At 46.4% G+C, this 17,773-nt stretch overlaps 9 protein-coding genes across 9 annotated transcripts; 3 read left to right on the top strand and 6 right to left on the bottom strand.

Moving 5' to 3' along the window:
- Positions 1-287: 287 nt before the first annotated feature.
- N7537_011971 (ankyrin repeat protein) lies at positions 288-944 on the top strand (the record flags this gene model as incomplete). The annotated part of the gene is made up of 1 exon (XM_056903025.1): positions 288-944. The coding sequence occupies one exon, from the start codon at positions 288-290 to the stop codon at positions 942-944; it is 657 nt and encodes a 218-aa protein (XP_056748312.1).
- A 516-nt stretch (positions 945-1,460) lies between these two features.
- N7537_011970 (vacuolar protein sorting family 37 protein) lies at positions 1,461-2,269 on the top strand (the record flags this gene model as incomplete). Its single annotated transcript, XM_056903024.1, has 2 exons — positions 1,461-1,720; positions 1,750-2,269. 2 exons carry the CDS (start codon positions 1,461-1,463, stop codon positions 2,267-2,269), a joined length of 780 nt encoding a protein of 259 aa, XP_056748311.1.
- A 188-nt stretch (positions 2,270-2,457) lies between these two features.
- Positions 2,458-3,803, bottom strand: N7537_011969 (uncharacterized protein; the record flags this gene model as incomplete). Its single annotated transcript, XM_056903023.1, has 3 exons — positions 2,458-2,999; positions 3,120-3,661; positions 3,712-3,803. The coding sequence occupies 3 exons, from the start codon at positions 3,801-3,803 to the stop codon at positions 2,458-2,460; spliced, it is 1,176 nt and encodes a 391-aa protein (XP_056748310.1).
- An 867-nt stretch (positions 3,804-4,670) lies between these two features.
- On the bottom strand, positions 4,671-5,132 carry N7537_011968 (Mannose-binding lectin; the record flags this gene model as incomplete). The annotated part of the gene is made up of 1 exon (XM_056903022.1): positions 4,671-5,132. One exon carries the CDS (start codon positions 5,130-5,132, stop codon positions 4,671-4,673), a length of 462 nt encoding a protein of 153 aa, XP_056748309.1.
- A 2,376-nt stretch (positions 5,133-7,508) lies between these two features.
- On the top strand, positions 7,509-7,820 carry N7537_011967 (uncharacterized protein; the record flags this gene model as incomplete). Its single annotated transcript, XM_056903021.1, has 1 exon — positions 7,509-7,820. The coding sequence occupies one exon, from the start codon at positions 7,509-7,511 to the stop codon at positions 7,818-7,820; it is 312 nt and encodes a 103-aa protein (XP_056748308.1).
- Positions 7,821-8,692: 872 nt separating this feature from the next.
- On the bottom strand, positions 8,693-9,659 carry N7537_011966 (Zinc finger C2H2; the record flags this gene model as incomplete). Its single annotated transcript, XM_056903020.1, has 2 exons — positions 8,693-9,205; positions 9,270-9,659. 2 exons carry the CDS (start codon positions 9,657-9,659, stop codon positions 8,693-8,695), a joined length of 903 nt encoding a protein of 300 aa, XP_056748307.1.
- Positions 9,660-10,235: 576 nt separating this feature from the next.
- On the bottom strand, positions 10,236-12,098 carry N7537_011965 (uncharacterized protein; the record flags this gene model as incomplete). The annotated part of the gene is made up of 1 exon (XM_056903019.1): positions 10,236-12,098. One exon carries the CDS (start codon positions 12,096-12,098, stop codon positions 10,236-10,238), a length of 1,863 nt encoding a protein of 620 aa, XP_056748306.1.
- Positions 12,099-12,502: 404 nt separating this feature from the next.
- On the bottom strand, positions 12,503-13,591 carry N7537_011964 (putative plasma membrane ammonium transporter (Ato3); the record flags this gene model as incomplete). Its single annotated transcript, XM_056903018.1, has 5 exons — positions 12,503-12,667; positions 12,733-12,908; positions 12,971-13,090; positions 13,160-13,260; positions 13,320-13,591. 5 exons carry the CDS (start codon positions 13,589-13,591, stop codon positions 12,503-12,505), a joined length of 834 nt encoding a protein of 277 aa, XP_056748305.1.
- A 2,283-nt stretch (positions 13,592-15,874) lies between these two features.
- Positions 15,875-16,585, bottom strand: N7537_011963 (Haloacid dehalogenase type II; the record flags this gene model as incomplete). Its single annotated transcript, XM_056903017.1, has 1 exon — positions 15,875-16,585. The coding sequence occupies one exon, from the start codon at positions 16,583-16,585 to the stop codon at positions 15,875-15,877; it is 711 nt and encodes a 236-aa protein (XP_056748304.1).
- Between the last annotated feature and the right edge of the window lie 1,188 nt (positions 16,586-17,773).

Genomic DNA, 17,773 nt, shown 5'->3' with positions numbered 1-17,773 from the left:
GAGAAAAGGCGCGATGATTTTCCTGACCTCCTGCCTGAGGTATTGAAAGGGTATTTGTATGAAATCGAAGGAAAACAAAGAAGAGACTAAAAGGCCAAAAGCACAAAAGCGGCTAAGAGCCGGAGCAAAGACGAAGAGTCAGACTGAATGTGTCACAGTGCGGGGAGCCGAAAGGGAAAGGCGGATATTTTTTTTTTCTGCTAAGTTGATTTGACTTACTTTAACAACCACAAGTTACCTTTGACTCACTTGATTTTAATACTTTCACTTTAATAATTTCACTCATAATGGCCCAAAATCCTTACCTCTTGGCCTGCGACAACCCAACAGCCCTTCTGGAGCTGCTGCGATCCAACCCCTCGATCGCATCCAGCCAAGATGAGTCCGGCTACTCATTGCTGCACGCCGCAGCCTCCTACGGTCATATCGATCTCCTACGCGCTCTAGTCAAAGAATTCAACGTCGATGTGAACCTGCTCGACGAAGATGGCGAGACATGTCTATTTGTGGTCGAAGATAGCGACATCGCGCGCTGTTTAGTCGAAGAACTTGGTGTGGATGCCAATAAGAAGAACGCCGAAGACTTTACAGCTGTGGAAAAGTTCGAGACCGAGAATGAGTTCCCGCAGGTCGCTTCCTACCTCCGCGAAGCTGTCGGCGGTGCTCCTGCTCCGACACACGAGCAAGCTGCCGAAGTTTTGAACTCTCCCGGAGCCATCCCTGGCAGCGATATGAGGGTCAACATTGGTACAATGACGGAGGAAGAGGCCACTGCTGGTGGTGAGCCGGATCCAGAATTCAAGAGGCGCATTGAGGAGCTTGCAACTCGTGAGGATTATTACAGCGAGGAGGTGCAGAATGAGGTGCGCGAGTTGGTTAAGGATGCCATGGCAGGCTCGAATATTGAAGCTATGGAGCGGGAGATTCGGAGGAGAACTGAGTAAACAGGAGCATTGCGACTGTTAAACTCTTCCCACTGTCATGTCAGACTCCTGTCTATACAAGAAACCACCATCGCATTTGAAGATGCGAATCAGTGGCAGAAATCCATTTAAGCATTTCCAGTTGGAGCCCATGGCTCCTGCTGGTTGAATCGTGCGGACGGGCACTCCGCCGTTGTCTCGGGAATCTTTAATGTCTCGCTTGAAGTTTTGAGTCTCCCTGTGAAGGCGGCTGTTAGACTTGTCAGAGTCCCTGTTGGGGGTTATTTGAGTGGCTCGGATGCCCGAAGAGAAGCTTCTATACGATCTTGTAATTAGGATTAAATCACGAAATATCACGATATATCCATTGAACAATATATAGTGCAACATAACTAGCTATTTTCCACATACGTAGAGATCGTACTGTCATAGTTGATACAACCACGTAGATCACCGGCCTAGTCCCCACTAAGCTCGAGCCCATCCCGCATCTCCGACGTAGCAACTTAACTTCCACCAACCGCTAACCACCATATCATGTCTCAACCACCGTCTCCATTCCCCCCGCAAACGCAGTTCTACTCATCCCAGATAATGAATCCCGACACACCTCCTCCACCACCCCCCAAACCCAACAGCCACGAAGCGAGTCGACGCGGCACTCCGCAAAACACATCTACACAACCCTGGCAGCCAGACCAGACAGGCGCACATCCCAATAATCCTCAACAGCCATATATCCCCGATCCCCCAACAATCGAGGAGGGATGGCTCCCAGACCTAGTGTCCGATAAATCGTGTGTCCCCTCAAACCTCCCAACACAAGGATAGGAGCACCTCTTAACCCACGCAACCCCAGAACCACCGACCTCCAAACAATTCTCGAAGACCCATCCCTGATCTCCGCCCTCTCAAGCCAACACTCCTCCTACACAACCCGCCAACAACAGCTCGAGACCCTTATTCAAACAAACAAAGACCTTGCAACCCGCGTTCTGGAGATGCAGAACCACCTCGCCGAACTTCGCGCCTCCGCGGAAACAATGCTGATCACACACCAGTCGCTGGAGGTCTCCTGGCGCAAGAAGCAAGCCGAGATGGACGCCGCTCTAGCCCCGTGGTCGCCGAAAGCACTATACCAACGCTTCAGCGCAGCGATCACGGAACAAGAGGCTGTCTGTCATGCTGTAGAGGAGAGTTTCCTCGATGAAGACCATCACGGTCGGGCCACAGAGAAGGAGATTGCAGATTGGGTCCGGCGCGTACGGGGCGAGGCGTCTAAATTAGCGGCTCGGAAGGAGGCCAAAGCACGGTGGGATGAGGGACGTGTTGGAGGTTGGCGATGAGGTCTGAAAGAAACCTCAAAATAGAAATATTTACGTCACGTCTGACCGCCATATACGATGCCATGCTGCCTCCGATTCATGATCTGTTCATTATCCACTATACAATACAATATAAATCAACATAATACCTTCAAGGCCTTGCTTCGTCCGAATCGCGCTCAACCCAATCCCGGAAATCCACGCCTCACTCACGCCTCAAGCCTAGCAGCCGGACCCTCACCACCGTCCGGCTTAACACGATCCAGTCCCTGTCCCTGATTCCTATACCCCATCTCCCTCACCGCAGCCGCCCCTTCAACATCACCATCCAACCCCCTGTCACCCGCCCACCCATCAGTGCCCAGTGAACTAGGAACCCCAACACCCCGCAGGAAAGCACGTCTCCGACTACGCGCCCCCCAAGCCCAGCCCGCACCACGTCGAATCGGAAGATGGTACATGTTAAACCCGATATAAGCGAAGAAAATTCCGAGCGCCGACCCGAAGAGAATATCAAAACCATGGTGTCTGTAATTGAACCAGCGCGACGCAGAAATAAAGCACGCCGTAGCAGTCGGCACGAACGCAATTAGCATTAAATATACGGGCGGCGCAGCACCGCGTTTCCGTACAGATGTATCGTCGTCAACGTGCTTTTGGTCTTCGACTGGGTAGCGTGGGAGATACGGGAATGCGATGGAGAATTTGGAGCAGAGCCAGAGGGTTAGGTAGAGTAGGCCGGAGAAGGAGACTGGGGATTGTTAGCTTTGAATTCATGTGTGTATATATACTGGAATTGTGTTTTTTGTATCATATCTGAAGATAAGATGCACAATACACGGTTATGGTATATGTATAGTTATAGACTTACAGGAAGAATGGCCACTGGGAAAACTGGAAAACCCATCAATCTGCAACGAATTACTCTTATCGCGACAAATCTCCCACGAAACTAACGTCGCTGCACCCCGCAGTTCCTCTCCAAGCCCACCGACCGTGAACTCCGCAATGCGTGTGAGGTCTGGATTGCAGCGGGCCAGGAGATCGGGTCGCGGTTTGCCGATTAGCACTTTCAGACCCTGTGTTGCGGACCAGGCGCTTGCGATGGCTAGGGCGAGGCCCATCCAGCCGACGTTCCATTCCCAGAACTTGCGGCGGATGTATTGCGCTGCGGGGGGGTTAGGTGCGGGGTTGGAGACGTTGGAGGTGTTAGAGGTGGTGGCTTTTGCTGGGATCAGCAGCCATGAGAGTAATAAGATTATAATTGCTGGAGCGAAGAGGCAGACTAGGACGAGGGTTTTTGTTGTCACGGTTTCTTTGGTGAAAGGGTAGCTGATTGTTGGGTCGGTTAGGCTGAAGGGGTGGTGGTTTGGGGATTGTTTGTAGAAGCCATAGCCGATTAGGGCGACGCCGCTGGTAGGAATTGTTAGTTTGATGGGAGGAATTGGGTGGTTTGGCGTTACATGATGAATATCCAGTCGATTATATAGGATAGGACTAAGAGCTTGGATATGGTCGCGAGACGCGTTACGGTGTCCTTGATGGGAATTGGCATGGTGTGATACAATGGCAAAGAATAAAGATGAGATAGAAACTAAAGGATCAAAGTGATCATGATCATACTCATCAATAAATGTAAAACAACAAATTGGTTCTGCAATGTTGCCATTGTAATCCTAACGGGAACTTAGGCTGCTGCGCCTTGGTGATTACATAAGAGCATTTAACCACCCGGCCAAAAGATCATAGAGACAATCGGGAACCCCCGATTGTCACTGTAGCGGTATATATACTAGGCCCTAGACTCCGCTCGGGACCACAGCTAGCTAGCACGCAGATAGTAATCGAGCATCTTTACACATCATACCAACTTATACCATGCAAGTAGTAAAGGTTGAAATAAATTGTCGAATACTAAGTCCGAATACATGGTAGAAACCAGGTAATATACCGGAAACATCATATGACATTGGGTACCAGGCATACCATACAAAAGTGCATATTATAGTTAGTCATCATGGTCCGCATAGATTGTTGAAAAAGCGGGTTTTATCATTTTAGTTATTTGGAGTCTTCAACATCGGTCATCTATACCATACATTGTTCGTACGCCAGTTTTCTGTCATATATCACTAATAGAACCTAAACATATAGCTAGTATAGATTGTTGAGCTTTTGTGGGTGTTGGTGAATAAGATGGGGGTTGGAGGTTTGACAGCCAGGTCTTGACCTTTTATTGCAGAGAGGTCACGAAGGCTATGGCATTTTTAACAGTGTATATAGTAGCCTTTGCATTCGCACGACAGCATGGGGAAAACAGTGTACACCGAGGAAAAACCCACACCAAGGCCTTTCATGCCTGTGAGTAACTGAAAATATAACAGCATATAAACCAGAGCCATCACCAATAGATAACAGGCCCTCAGGTCTTGAAGTAGATGTCAATACTATCCACGACGTCTCCAGAGCCGTGAGTACTATCTCTGCCTGCCGCTGCAGTCAAATCACCAGTCCCAAGGTTTTCAAGATAGTTAACTTTGCCCTCCGTTCCACCAATCGAATAGTGGCCGCCCAGGTTTGTATCGAATTCGAAGCCGTTGACATAGCCTTCACCATCTCCAGCATAGACAGTCATGCTGTCAATCGTTTCACCATCATTAAACTCATAAAATTCGTAAATGTTGTCGTTCGTGTTACCGATGAGGTTGCCCTGAACGCCGTCATCCCAGGTGAACTGAAATCCGTTCAGAACATCGTATCCATTATAGCTCCGTCCCCAGGCATCAATCCTCCTGACTTTATGTTCTCCATCCTCTTCATCGTAGCCGCCGCCGCCCGGTCCACCATATGGGCCGTTCATAACCATGCCTTGTGGAGCGGGCATAACGTATTGTGCTGGTTCTGTGTAGTATAGGGGGGTATGCTAGAAGGCCTTTTGAGGTATTATATTGTCTTGACAATGAATAACCAAAAGTCGTATGTACTGAAATATATAGAAATGGTTGCTCCATTAAATATATAAGTCCATGTGGAGAATATATGGCAGCTCTATCCCATAGGAAGCCTCGGAAGTAGGGTATATCACTAAGTAACGTATCAGCATATTCATCTCTCACTATTAAATTGACGTCTTCGCACTGCACTGTCTGATAGAAGTATATAGTACGTCAGAACTTAATCATTGTACTCGTGGTGATACCGCAGACTCAGTTCTAGATTAGCCTAGCCCATGGCAAAGCAAGAAAGTAAGAACCTATCATAACTCCTAATCTCCGAGAACAGCTATATCTAAACGAATATTATTGCGCAGGTGACGTCTTAATTAGCTGGCGTGATACATAAGCCCGGGAACCAGAGAGGTAGGATGTCCGGGACACATTTAATAGTACCACCAACATCAGGAAACATAATAATAGGTCGATGCTACTTATATTATTTTTTTGGTTTAGAACAAAGCTGATCGTTTTGTAGGACTCAAATATATCTCTGGGATCAAACAAAAAACCATTGCGCTAACTGGCCTCGCCAACAAATCCTAGGGTATGAGTATAGGCACTATATGAGCCAAATGAAACCTAGTTTCTGCTAATTCTTTCAATCTATTATAGATTGCCCCGGGTTTTAATATTAAGACCGGGGATCCTTAGACACCCAGATCTAGGGAAAGCTTGGTTAGCGGAACCGGTAGGTTCCGTCACCGTTTTCGGATAGACTCTATCATTATTACTTAGTCCCATCTACGGACATCCGCAACTATATTTTAGGACCGTAGGAGATCCACCCAAGGTTTAGTTTTAGTTTACAAAAACATTTTGTCCTCTTTTCTTTGAATCCTACGTAGCACTTGGTATCCTTACCTAGTTGACGGCTAATATACCCTAACGAAGTAGATCCTTAAGAAATCAATACGGGAGCTCAATAATACATAAGGGTTATTATAGAAGCAAAAGGATGTGGTATATGAATATTTTTTATTACCTAGATAGGAGTATTAAATCTCGGTAATATTTCCGCCACTTGGTATAATAGACTATTATAGGCTTGGTTCGAATCCGCATAGTAGAAGCTGGTTCAGAAATCCTAGCTGACTTTAATAAAAATATTCCTTTGTTCCTTTAAAGCTATCTTCAAGAGGAATCGCTTTATTATATGCTTGGCACGACAGCAAATCATATAGGGGTCCTTGTCTATCGCTCCGACAAGGTCGTGGGGCATTAAACTGTCGATCACCTGGCTTGCTCGCTACCCAATCAAGGCCTGATCCTTGGGATAGAAGGACCTGCAGAGTCGCATAATCCGGGAAGCCTTATGTTATAGCTTATCGAGTTGATGAGATCATGAAGTAGCACAATGTAATTTATTGTGGTGGTGTGTGTTGTACAGATCTAGAGGAAAGGAGAGAACTAAGTTACTACTATGTAGGGACAGATCATGTGACCTATGAGAGGTCTCAACACCTTAAGCGATTAGTTCTGAAACTGGTTGACGAGTGACCCGTCTCCTTCGTAATTTGTGTAATATTGGGGAGTTATTAGCCACCTAAAGCGGAGCGACGGCGGGCCGACCCCGCAGCGCCGCTTCCAGCTCCCAAGTAAAAACTGGAGCTTAATCATTATCTCACGCTAAGGTCTTGGCAGTGGGGCAGAAAAATAATTATTATATATTTGGTGAAGCTGATTTTAAGAATGACTATAGTCCTGAATCTCTTGGGCGTGTAATTTCGTGGACCGATCCTATATTGGAAAGGACCTCTACGACGGAGCGCGCCTGTTAACACACGATATATCACTGTTGTGTGTACCGAGCGGGAACTAATCCCCGACTGACGACGGACCTACCATAGCCTCGTTGAGGACCTCGAAGCTAGGGTCACCATCGAGAGGCGGACGCGAACCCGAAGTAGAGATGCCTTCGCCCCATCGGATCCGGCTGAATCATGACTAAGAAAGTATGGAAATTAATCCGCGCGCTGAAGGATGTCATCTACTACTAAATAATGACCATCGTAGCCACCCAGAATGAACTTCAGGAGATCAAGCATAACCAAAATGTCCTCTAGGAACAGAGCGAGAAACTTCATGAGGAGGTGAAAGCCTTGAGAGAGCACAGATTGAAAGTGCCGCCCCGACAGTGTCTGCGACTAGGTCCTAGGCCATAGTTGCAGCTAACGGCAGCAATAACGCCTTCTCGCCGAGAGACTAACAACCCGAGAAAGAGCAAGAATATGTGCGAATCAGAGCACTTGTCGACCCAAAAGATCATGACAATAACGATAGAAACACGTTTAGGCGCTATCTTCCAACCGATGCTGCTAACGAACACATCCGCACGGCACTACGGAACGACGCAAGATACAAGACATGGTATCGGCACCGCTGAAACCGGCTACGTCATTCGATTTAAGAACACAGAGTCGGCAGAGGCAGCCCGCAACAACACCAAGCTGGTAAAACCACGATTCGGTGTCGTCGTACACTGGAACCCTACGCAGGAATTTGACCTAGAAGTAGGATTAAGCAGTCATCTGTCTCCGCTGTTAGAAAGTTTATATGAATTGATCACATCCGAGTAACTCACTGCTTCTAATCGCTGAAGACTTCCCCAAGCTGGTCAATATATTTTCCTGTCCTTCCACAAAACCCATATAGCTTATCTTTCTACCATCAGCAGGTTGCACGCGTTTGTCACCACCAATTCCTCCAGCCTCGAAGTAGTCCCTGTTGCGCCGAGTCATCAATCTTAGTGAAGCAACAAGCATCTGTTTGCACTACTAGACGAACCCATTGTATACAATTGTCACCATTGCGTAATGTCTTTGGCTTATAGTTTTGATTCACCTACTTGCTTCAGAGGGTTGTACCTGGAACTTTTTACGAGTCTCCCCAAACTGGAACCCGGTAAAATACGCTGTTCCCGCCGTGTACTTGAAAAATACAGTCTATTTTACCAGACCATGACAAAACCCTCGGTTCCTGTTTAGGTGACATTGAATCACTTTCCAGACTGTAGTGTAGGCAAAAACGAAATGGGAATGACCTGAATGTGGCGGAGTGAAATGCTTAAGTCTCGGGCGCTTTGACTACATAGACGAGTTAACTTAGTTATAGTTATTTACTGCAGGAATAGTATTCATGTCATTGATTTGGCTCCATTTTGATGGGATATTTCTTTGGAGCTGATCTATAGCTATAAATATTATATTATGCAAAAAATAGACTCGATATCATTTATTACAGAAATAGAGAATTATGATTGATTCTCACTACTTCCTCCAACGTGATAGCATAATTCTTTCTTGAAAACGAGCAAAGATATTGATGCGGTCTTCATACAAAATGTAAAGCAAATGTAAATCTAGCCATCTGGTTATAAGTACCATAGCGATGGACAAATTGAATAATTTCGAGTAAGCGGCTGCAAAGTTCCAGACAAATAGCCAAAGAACTAGAATCCTGTAATTCTCCGACGGTTCAGGATAGCGTCGTTGAACTGATTATGAACCTGTTGAACTCCCTCGAACCGCATGAATCCGCACGATTCACTCTCCAGGTGGTTGAACAGACCAGCTAACGAGTGGAACTCCTTTGGACAGCCGCGCTTGAGGCAGTGGTAGACCTTCTCCTTATGCACAGGCGAGTTAACATGCAATTGCAGCGCTTTTCTCGAGTTGAACCCCCTTTTGCATAGGTAACACATCCAACAGCTACCATTCCAGGCACTGTCGGTAACGGAATAGGTCGAGTTCTGTTCATCGTGCCACCCCAACTGCTTCTTGCATACAATGCCATTTGGATCAAGCTGTTGAATAATTTGGTGGATGCTGTCGCGGTTCAAGATTTGAGCTTGAGGGCAGGACCCACTCTCAAGATGATGTGAGGCACCACTAGCAGTGACAAAGCCAGTCTGACAGAATGGACACGCAATATTGGTGCCGCGGTGGATCCGGGAATTCAGGTGCTATGAAATCAAGGGTGAGTCGAACGGGTTCATAGTTTCTCTCAAATCATGTCAGCTGTCCTACCTGGCGCAAACAGTTCTCGTTCATAAACCTACGCCTACATGCTTGGCAGTAGTTCCTGTAATGTCCCTTGGCTCTCATGTGATTCTCCGCAGCCTGCTCCGAGTGGAATTTGCTTGGGCACGTCTCGCATGCAACGGTCGGGAGCCAATGATTCTTCGCGTTCATGTGGTTGTTGGCGGCGTGTTGACTATAGAAGGTGCTAGTGCATGTCTCGCATTCAAAGGTCGGCGCCCAGTGGTTCACAGCATTCATATGCTGATTGCAAGCGATCTGTGTACGGAACGTTCGACTACATGTTTCACACTCAATCCAGTGACGTTGGTAATCCATATGGTCATCGCAGTCATCCTGATCCCAGAATTCTTCGGTACAGGTGCTGCATTCGAACATGGTGAAATAGTGTGGAATAGTCTTACAGTAGAGTGGGAAACACAATAAATGGGAAATAGGGAAGAGATTGACAAATAATATTGAGATCGAATCCATCACATCCCCGAAAAATTGGAACCAACCGGACAGGGGCTTATCGGCCTCTAATCGGCCTCTTATCTGTTGTGTAACGCGTCCACTGGTCCGAGGGGTCCACGGGTACTTGATGTTATGACATGTCCAGAATGTAATGGATCATTGATGCACGTCTATGAGCAGGTAGACCTCGAAAAATCGCTTTGAAAATATCACTGGGCTAAACCTTACACCATATCCCGTGCAAGCTATGCTGTTGAGGTTCGTCCGAATCCCAGTTTGCCGACAACTTAGTATCGGTCTTTGATGACCTCCTATTCTTGTGGGGTACTAGTGAGATGCGTTATAATATGGAACTGATGTACAATCCATATACAATCCATAAAGTTCTTCACACATTATCCAGTTATAACTAAGCAAAACCATTGACAATGGAAAATTATCTATGCGATGGATGCAAAAACATGCAGAAAGATCAACAGTTTTTTGCGGAAGCTATTCTCATTCGTTACTTACAAGTTCACGGACATAAGGCTTGTTATTGGCGTAGCAGTGAATTTCCTGTTCCTCGGGAAGAATGCCATGTAGAATATAAGCCTTAGCAACTCGATCTGTGCAGTCCGATCTGTCACGTCTAGAGCTATGCCCATAAGCGTGATTAACAATCAACCGGGCATTTTGGCCCATTTCTGCTAGTAACCTTCTTCCATTTCGCAACGGGGTTGCAGGGTCATACGGGGAAGCGATAAGCAGGGTAGGGGTCTTGAGAGTATTGTTGAGATCGCCGCGATACACTTCCGAAGGACGATCCCAATAGGTATTGTAATATCGACAAGGCAGAACTGCAAAGAAGCGGGAGTTTCCAGCTAGCCAGCTCTGGGAGGACATTGACTCCCACAACTGATCCCACCATTCAAGTCCGTCTGGAAGGGGCGCATCGTACGAATCAGCACAGATCACGAGGGAATCGAGTTCAGTGGAAGATGGAACATGTGGATAGAATGGATTTTTGGAATGGTCGCTCCATGAGAGATCTAGGAAATTGGCGGCTAGGGTCGCATTCCCTGCTTCGAGCTCATAGAGCATTTGTGCCGTACCCGGCCAGTCCGCCGGCCGATACATAGCCCCATAGAGAACCTTTTCGACGAGCGCTGAGTAAGTGACCAGAGAAGGGCCAGCTAATTCTGTGTACGCGGATCGTGGGCGAGCTTTGAGTGACTCAAGCAGCTGGGTCATACGCGCTTCCAGCTGTGCAAGTGTGACAGGGCCTTTCTGGTTAGGAACAGGATTGGCCAGTGCACACCACTTTGGACCGGCGTTGATACACTCCCCTAAGAAGCCGTCGCGCCATGCATCCGTTGCGTTGTCGAGAGCAGTCCAGCCAAAGCCGCCTAAAAGGCGATGATCCCTGACATATTCGGTACCATCGAGGATCAAACGACCCGCTCGGCTGGGAAACATGTTGACATATGTCTGACCAATCCCCGTACCATAGCTAACCAAGTATCCTGTGACTTGTTCTTCATGAAGTGCTTTTCGGATCTCGTCTAGGTCGCGTGCCACCGATGCCGTGCTGATGAAGCGACCAAAATCTCCCAGCCGTTGCTGGCAGGCAAAGAAGGTGGCGTTGTTCATGGCATCCACAGCCTCTAGTTGGGCCTTTGGGGCCTCCTCGCGATATCGGAGTGCTAGCAGTGACCATCGATCCCGGAACCCGTCTTGAGGGTAACATGCCGCGGCGGGGAGGGAGAAATTAACACCGCGGGGGTCCCACCCTAGCACATCGAGTTGTCCATCACTGAAGCGGTTGGTCATCTCCTCTGCGGTCTCCCAGAGGAAAGATGTTCCGCTTCCTCCCGGGCCTCCTGGGTTTATGATGATAGTGCGCTCACTCCTGTAGCTCTTGGGTGAAAGACTAGGATCATTCCTATAGGCTAAACCGGCGACCTGGAACCTGGTAACTGCAATTCGAACAATACGAGAGTCTGAAAAGTTGAGATAATCAAGTGGTAGGTCTAAGTACCCACACAGGTAGATTCCCCGACCTGTGCTTCCCCAACTCCAGTGATTTGGATTGACATCGAAGAGGGAGGCCCACGATTGCTGCGGAGTCGGGTCATCAAGTGGCGGCGGATGACTGGCATCAGTGCAGGGGATAAACTGAAACGGGTCGTCCGGTTGTGGGAATGATCCATACGGCAGGTCTTGGACTTGAGGCTCGTCCCGAAAGCCCCAGCGCGGCGCTGGGGTAGGGAATTTACTGAACCCCACTAGGCCCACTATCCCTGCGGCTGCTGCCATCCGGACGATGGTTCTCCAGTGCCATGTTCGAGGCTGAGGTGTAGAGAATTTTTCTTTCTCCATCACGAAGTTCCGACCAACCAAGGTGGGTGTTCCTGTCTAAGAAGGTAGCCGTAAGATTTTGAGGTTCAACTTAGCGGGATCACACCATCGCCGGCATTAGCGCCATTTTGGGTGTTTTACAGCGGTTATCTCTAGGGTAACCAGATGTGGATATTGGGGCGAATATATATTACGGTGGTTGATTCTCACAGTTCAGACCATCACTGTAGTTTTGGTGAGTAATAGCCAAGTACTTACCATAAGCACGGCTATTCCATATAGAACTGGACAATAGAAACACCTAGTATAATCAAAAAATATGTATTTCCGGCAAAGAAAGATATAGTTACGAAACAACAAAATGGTTGCTTCAACACACAACGATGTAAATATATTCTCAAAGCAGTCAAAGCTAGACACTATATCTACCCCTCAACCTCACGCTTCCGGGCTTTCTGATTCTTTCCAAGGATGACTGTACTTAGGTCGCCCACTGGTAGTGAGATTGGGAAGTCGACCGCGTCCAGGATCTGCGCAATGAAGATATGCCAGATGGGAATGCAAAGTGCGAAATTGAAGGCACCAGCCGCCTGTAGATACATAAATCAGTACGAATTCAACATGGAAGAGAACAATAGGTGTATTCGCAACATACCTTGTGTAATTTGGCAGCCAGTACCAGGTTTCCCAGCGCCATCTGGAAATATGTGCCAGCAAACAACCCAAATGTAACCACGAGTAGAAGAAGCGCGAGGAAGAGGCAGACGTTTGTGCGGAGAGAACAAATCATGTATACGAAGGTGAGGAGTGCGAGAGTGACGTAGTAGAGGCCTATAAAGTATTATGTTAGCACTAGCGCGTATACATAATCAGGTATAATGGAAAGAACCAACCGACGGTGGCGCTGTATTCAGCCGTCTTAATTCCTTCTAGCGTGTTGCCATCAGGTGAATACATTGTGCCAACGGCGAAGAATGGCATGAGTGAAGTGCCCTGGACTAGCCAGAAGGTGCCTGTAAACCAGTGGATCCTGATTAGCAAAGACATGGATTTGTTCATGGTCCACGACGAACCGCACATACCATATGTAAAGAATACCGCGCAGGAAAATGTATTCCCAAGGATCCATTCGCCGATCGCCCCGAATATTTGCACCATTGCACCGAAGAAGATATAGACCGGTCTAGTAGAGAGGTAATGTTAGTATTGTCTCCCTGGTAGCACAATCGTGGTCTCTCTTACAAAATGGCAGCACCGTTTCCGCCAGCTCCTCTCCAGCCCATAGTAATCATTGCGGTCGGTGTGGCAGCCAACAAGAAGCCCATCAATGAGATTGGTGTAGGATTGCCAAATGTAGAACGTAGCTTTCCTGCATTTGGTGTCTTGGGGCTAAGGTATAACTTTTCAAAAACATCGCGTGGTATAGGAAGCATAACACTATCGGCGGTTTGATAGCGACGAAGCATCTCTACTGTAGAGGCCTCATGCTTGTCGCTGATGTTCTCGTCTGACATTTTGAGATTCAAGAGGCGGGATTGTGTTCAATAAAACCTGGGAAATCAAAGTCAGACGCTGTCTCAATAGTGGTGATAGAAAACTGGAGGAAAAGAAAAGACACAAACCAGATCATGATGAGTAGCCCTTTTATGCTTTTTCATCCAGTTGATCCAGTTGTCTATCTTACACGCCGCCTTGTTGGGACCAACCCCTCGTAATATTCCCCACAATCCCATGCCCAACCCCGGATTTCTTTGTTAACCGGCAGCTAGTAAGTTGGCACTAACCTCATCTCAGACATAGTGGGGAGCTAAACCTTTGTCATTCAGTTTCCAAAGATAGCAATTGGGCAGTATGATTCGCTGGCCAAATCACACTAGGCGCAGAATGGGTCCGAGCATCCACCCCCTTCTGCTATTTCCCCGCAAAGGTGTCAAGAGCCGAGGGAGTAGATCTGCGAGTCAGCTTCTTAGTAGTTGCGTTGGATCAATGGCAGTTGAGGTATAAAAGGCAATACTACCCGATATAGACTCGCCCAGACTTAGGATATACTTTCTTGGCTGACTGGTGGCGCCCGTAGAAAGTCCAATTGGTAAAGCTTGCATCGGTCAAGCCATCTTGGCACCCTCGGCAATAAGGCTGGTCAATATAGTCGCAGTTCGGGGGGATGATATTCCGTGCTTGTGGATTGTGTGGAGTTGGGAGAAAGCCTGGGGCTCCAGTGCTTTCCAGAGAATAGTGCATGACGTCAGGGACAAGGGAGCACCATGGTAGTCGATACGAAGAGCAAGCTGTGTCAACGGGTATTGCACAATATCGTATGCCGCCAGCCATTATCAAAGCCGATGCTGTTATAGCCCGACGCCTTTGAGACAATCTAAGATTTAGTCACAAGGTGAACAAGAAGAGTATTTGGTATTAGGCCGGGCTATAAGACTTGCATACTCTTATCCAAGTGAGGAGAATGGTTCACAAAGACACTTGAAATTCATACACAGGCACAATGAAACTCAAAACTTAAGGCACTAGAGGCGTCCAACCACAATTGTGATGTGCCAAGTAGTAAGTACATGGGATGTAAAAGTCTAGATTTTGCTTCATGCCCGAACAAACTAAACAGTTTATCAAAATTGTTGGGAGACTTGGTGTCTGCAATGAGACGTATATATTGCGACACTAGCTACAGCACAACAAAAGACTTAAAGACGCGTTGAGCAATATTGTACACATCTTCTCAAAGCGCCGTGAGTGGTGAGGTTCCAAAAATCATACACGCGTTGTTCTCACTGGTGGAACACTACCAAATTGTTGAGGAAAAGAAGAAAACAGAGGGAGGCTCTGCGGGAAGTGGAGCCGCTTTCTAGCTGGGTAAGGGGTCGGATCTTGGTGCCACTTTGTTGCGGATAGGGTTGTGGTCCGTCTGCGAAGGGGCAGAGCGGCCAAAGGTCAAATGCCTGAGTTATGCCTTGTTTTACATAGAACTGGCAGAAATCAAAATAGTTAACTCAATTATAACAGATCACCCGTTGGCCTAGTAGTTCATAAGAATGAAGCTATTCCTACCATATAAATCACCGTATGCGCCTATTTCTAGACGTTGGAGCTATCTCGACCGACCAAATCTCGAGAGATTAATATAAGGAGGCATTTTACGCGGTTTGACTGATGATTTGTGGGGTAGGAATAGCTTCAATTTTGAGTAATATAGAGATTTCAAAGTCTCATACGTTTGTCTTTTTTTACCGCCTTTATATATACCTAAAAGGACATCTAAAAAGACTAGCAAAAAGTATATCTAAAAATATCACCTAAAAAGACCTGACAGGGCCGTATAACCAACCAACTATTCTTATATATGGTGTGTATAACTAGGAATAGCTTCAATTTACAGTATATGGTATAGAGCGGAAGTAGTCTATAATTCGGGCATATCAAGGCACCATTCCTACAAAATCAGGCATTTGACCTTTGGCCGCTCTGCCCCTTCGCAGTCCACCTGTCTCGTAACCGCTTGAAAGCCGCCGTGCCAAGCGCTCGACACCATATCACCTGGATGTTTGAGAAATAGACCTATAATATTTTCCACTTTATCAGAATACCAACATCATGGTTCCGCGGTCTAATGGAAATGATTATTGTGTTGGGTCGACAGTTCAGATGAGGGAGAACCTAAAGGGGTGGATATGGTAGCACTCATTCAAACACTTTCATTTAAGTTTCATGTAGTATACTAAATTCAAAGAGTTTAATTCAACAGTTACACAATATTCATGAAATATTCAAAACCACCCGTAAATCACTCATAATCCCCTAATGGCACCAGCAAGGTCGTTCATATCCTCCAAAAACACATCAAACTCGGTTTTCACCAGCTCCATATCTTCATCAATATCATCAGTCCACCGATGAACATACACAGTCCTCAATCCACACTTCTGTGCGCCCCGCAAATCATAAGCATGTGCAGCAACCAAAACCACCTCCTCGGGCCGAAGCTTCACAAGCTCCAACCCCTTCTCATAAGCCTCCGGGCGAGGTTTGTAAGCACCTAGCAGCTGACTAGAAAACAGCATATTGAACTCTAATCCGGAAGACCGAGTCAAGTCTAACTGGAGCCGCGTCGTACCGTTCGCATGAACGAAGACTTCCAGACCGAGATCTTGACGAAGACTATTGATTGCATCGGAAACCTCGGGCCATGCTTTTTGCGAGTGCCATGCTTCGATTATTTGGTTCTTGGTCTTCACGTCGAAGTGCGGTTTGTGGTCGGGTGACTGGTTGAGGAGAGTATCCAGGGTGCGGGCAAGGGTGATGTCGATGTCTTCTGGGTGGAGGTTTTCGCTGACGCGTTTGGTAGTTTCTAGGAAGTATTGTCTACGCCATTCTAGCGCAAACTTTGAGGCTTCATCCTTGGGAATTGCTGCGGGTAGCGCTTCCACTACGCTGCTGTGCCAGTCGAGGCATGTGCCCATGAAGTCGAAAAAGACTGCTTTTATTTTTGGTCGAGACATAAATGTGGTTGGTGCTTGGTTTAATGGCTAGTAGGGACTGTGCAGGTATGTTTTGGAAATAGTCGATGGTGTAATCAAGTTTTATGAAGTAACCTAGGAATTAGAGTAAGCTGACATGTAAATCTGATCCTCTTGGCGGGGTTGGATTAGAAATCCAAATGCTTCAGCCTAGACCTCAAGATAGCTCACAAATGGGCCCACGCCCCTAGCCCACAGCTAGACCTCTGCATAGCCCATAAAGCCCATAACCTAACCCAACCCAACCCACTAATGGGTTGGGCTTTGGGCCCATCCACCGAGCCCATAGGGGCCCATTATTAACCAAACAATACAAACATGCCAATTTATCGCAGCTGTATAATTAATGCATTTTTTTCCTGTTTTTTGGGGGTATTGAAATTACCGTTTAAGCCGTATATGAAGCTGTATATAAATCACTTAAAAATTAACTAATAGGACTGATTGATTTGATTTTAACGTATTTCACAAGCGAGCCGCCATCTCCAAAACACATAGTAAATGCGACATTCTCTATATTTATATCTCAACAACCACGTTTTTGTTTTGCTTTATTGCTTGTCGATAACTTTTGATAAGGCTTAGTAAAACTATATATCACTTTCAAGAAATAGAAATAATATATTAGCCTTATTTCAAAACTTACGGAAAATTACATTACTATAAGCTAGAAATATATATATCTCGATAAATAAGAGCTAAACATTTCCCAAACTCTCTAAAGAGGCTAGATATCATCAAAAGGTCATTAGACTACAAGTTAAGGTGCTCATAGGCTAACGTTGTTAAGATCTCAAATTGTAATCTATCGCATTTACTATGTGTTTTGGAGATGGCGGCTCGCTTGTGAAATACGTTATTTATAAGGTATTAAGTAATAGATACTAGGAGGCGGAAAAATAAGAATAAAAATTGATTTTTATAAAGCTTTACTTTTTTATAAGACGTACTTATTTTTGTTAGTTGTTTATATAGTAAGTAGAGGTACCATAAGTATTACTATAATTGACTATAGAAAGTAGTATAGGCCCCAAACCCAGCCCATTTGGTGGGTTGGGTTGGGTTGGACTGTGGGCTGGGTGGGCTTTCTTGAGGTCTACTTCAGCCCCAATCTCAGACATACAACATAGATTCGTATTTTATGTTCTCTTTACTCGAAGCTACAATGGA

Source organism: Penicillium hordei, assembly GCF_028827395.1.
Source record: "Penicillium hordei strain IBT 12815 chromosome Unknown utg000006l_segment0_segment0, whole genome shotgun sequence".
In the NCBI taxonomy this organism is placed as follows: Eukaryota; Fungi; Ascomycota; class Eurotiomycetes; order Eurotiales; family Aspergillaceae; genus Penicillium; species Penicillium hordei.
This window is presented reverse-complemented; position numbering and strand designations above follow the sequence as displayed.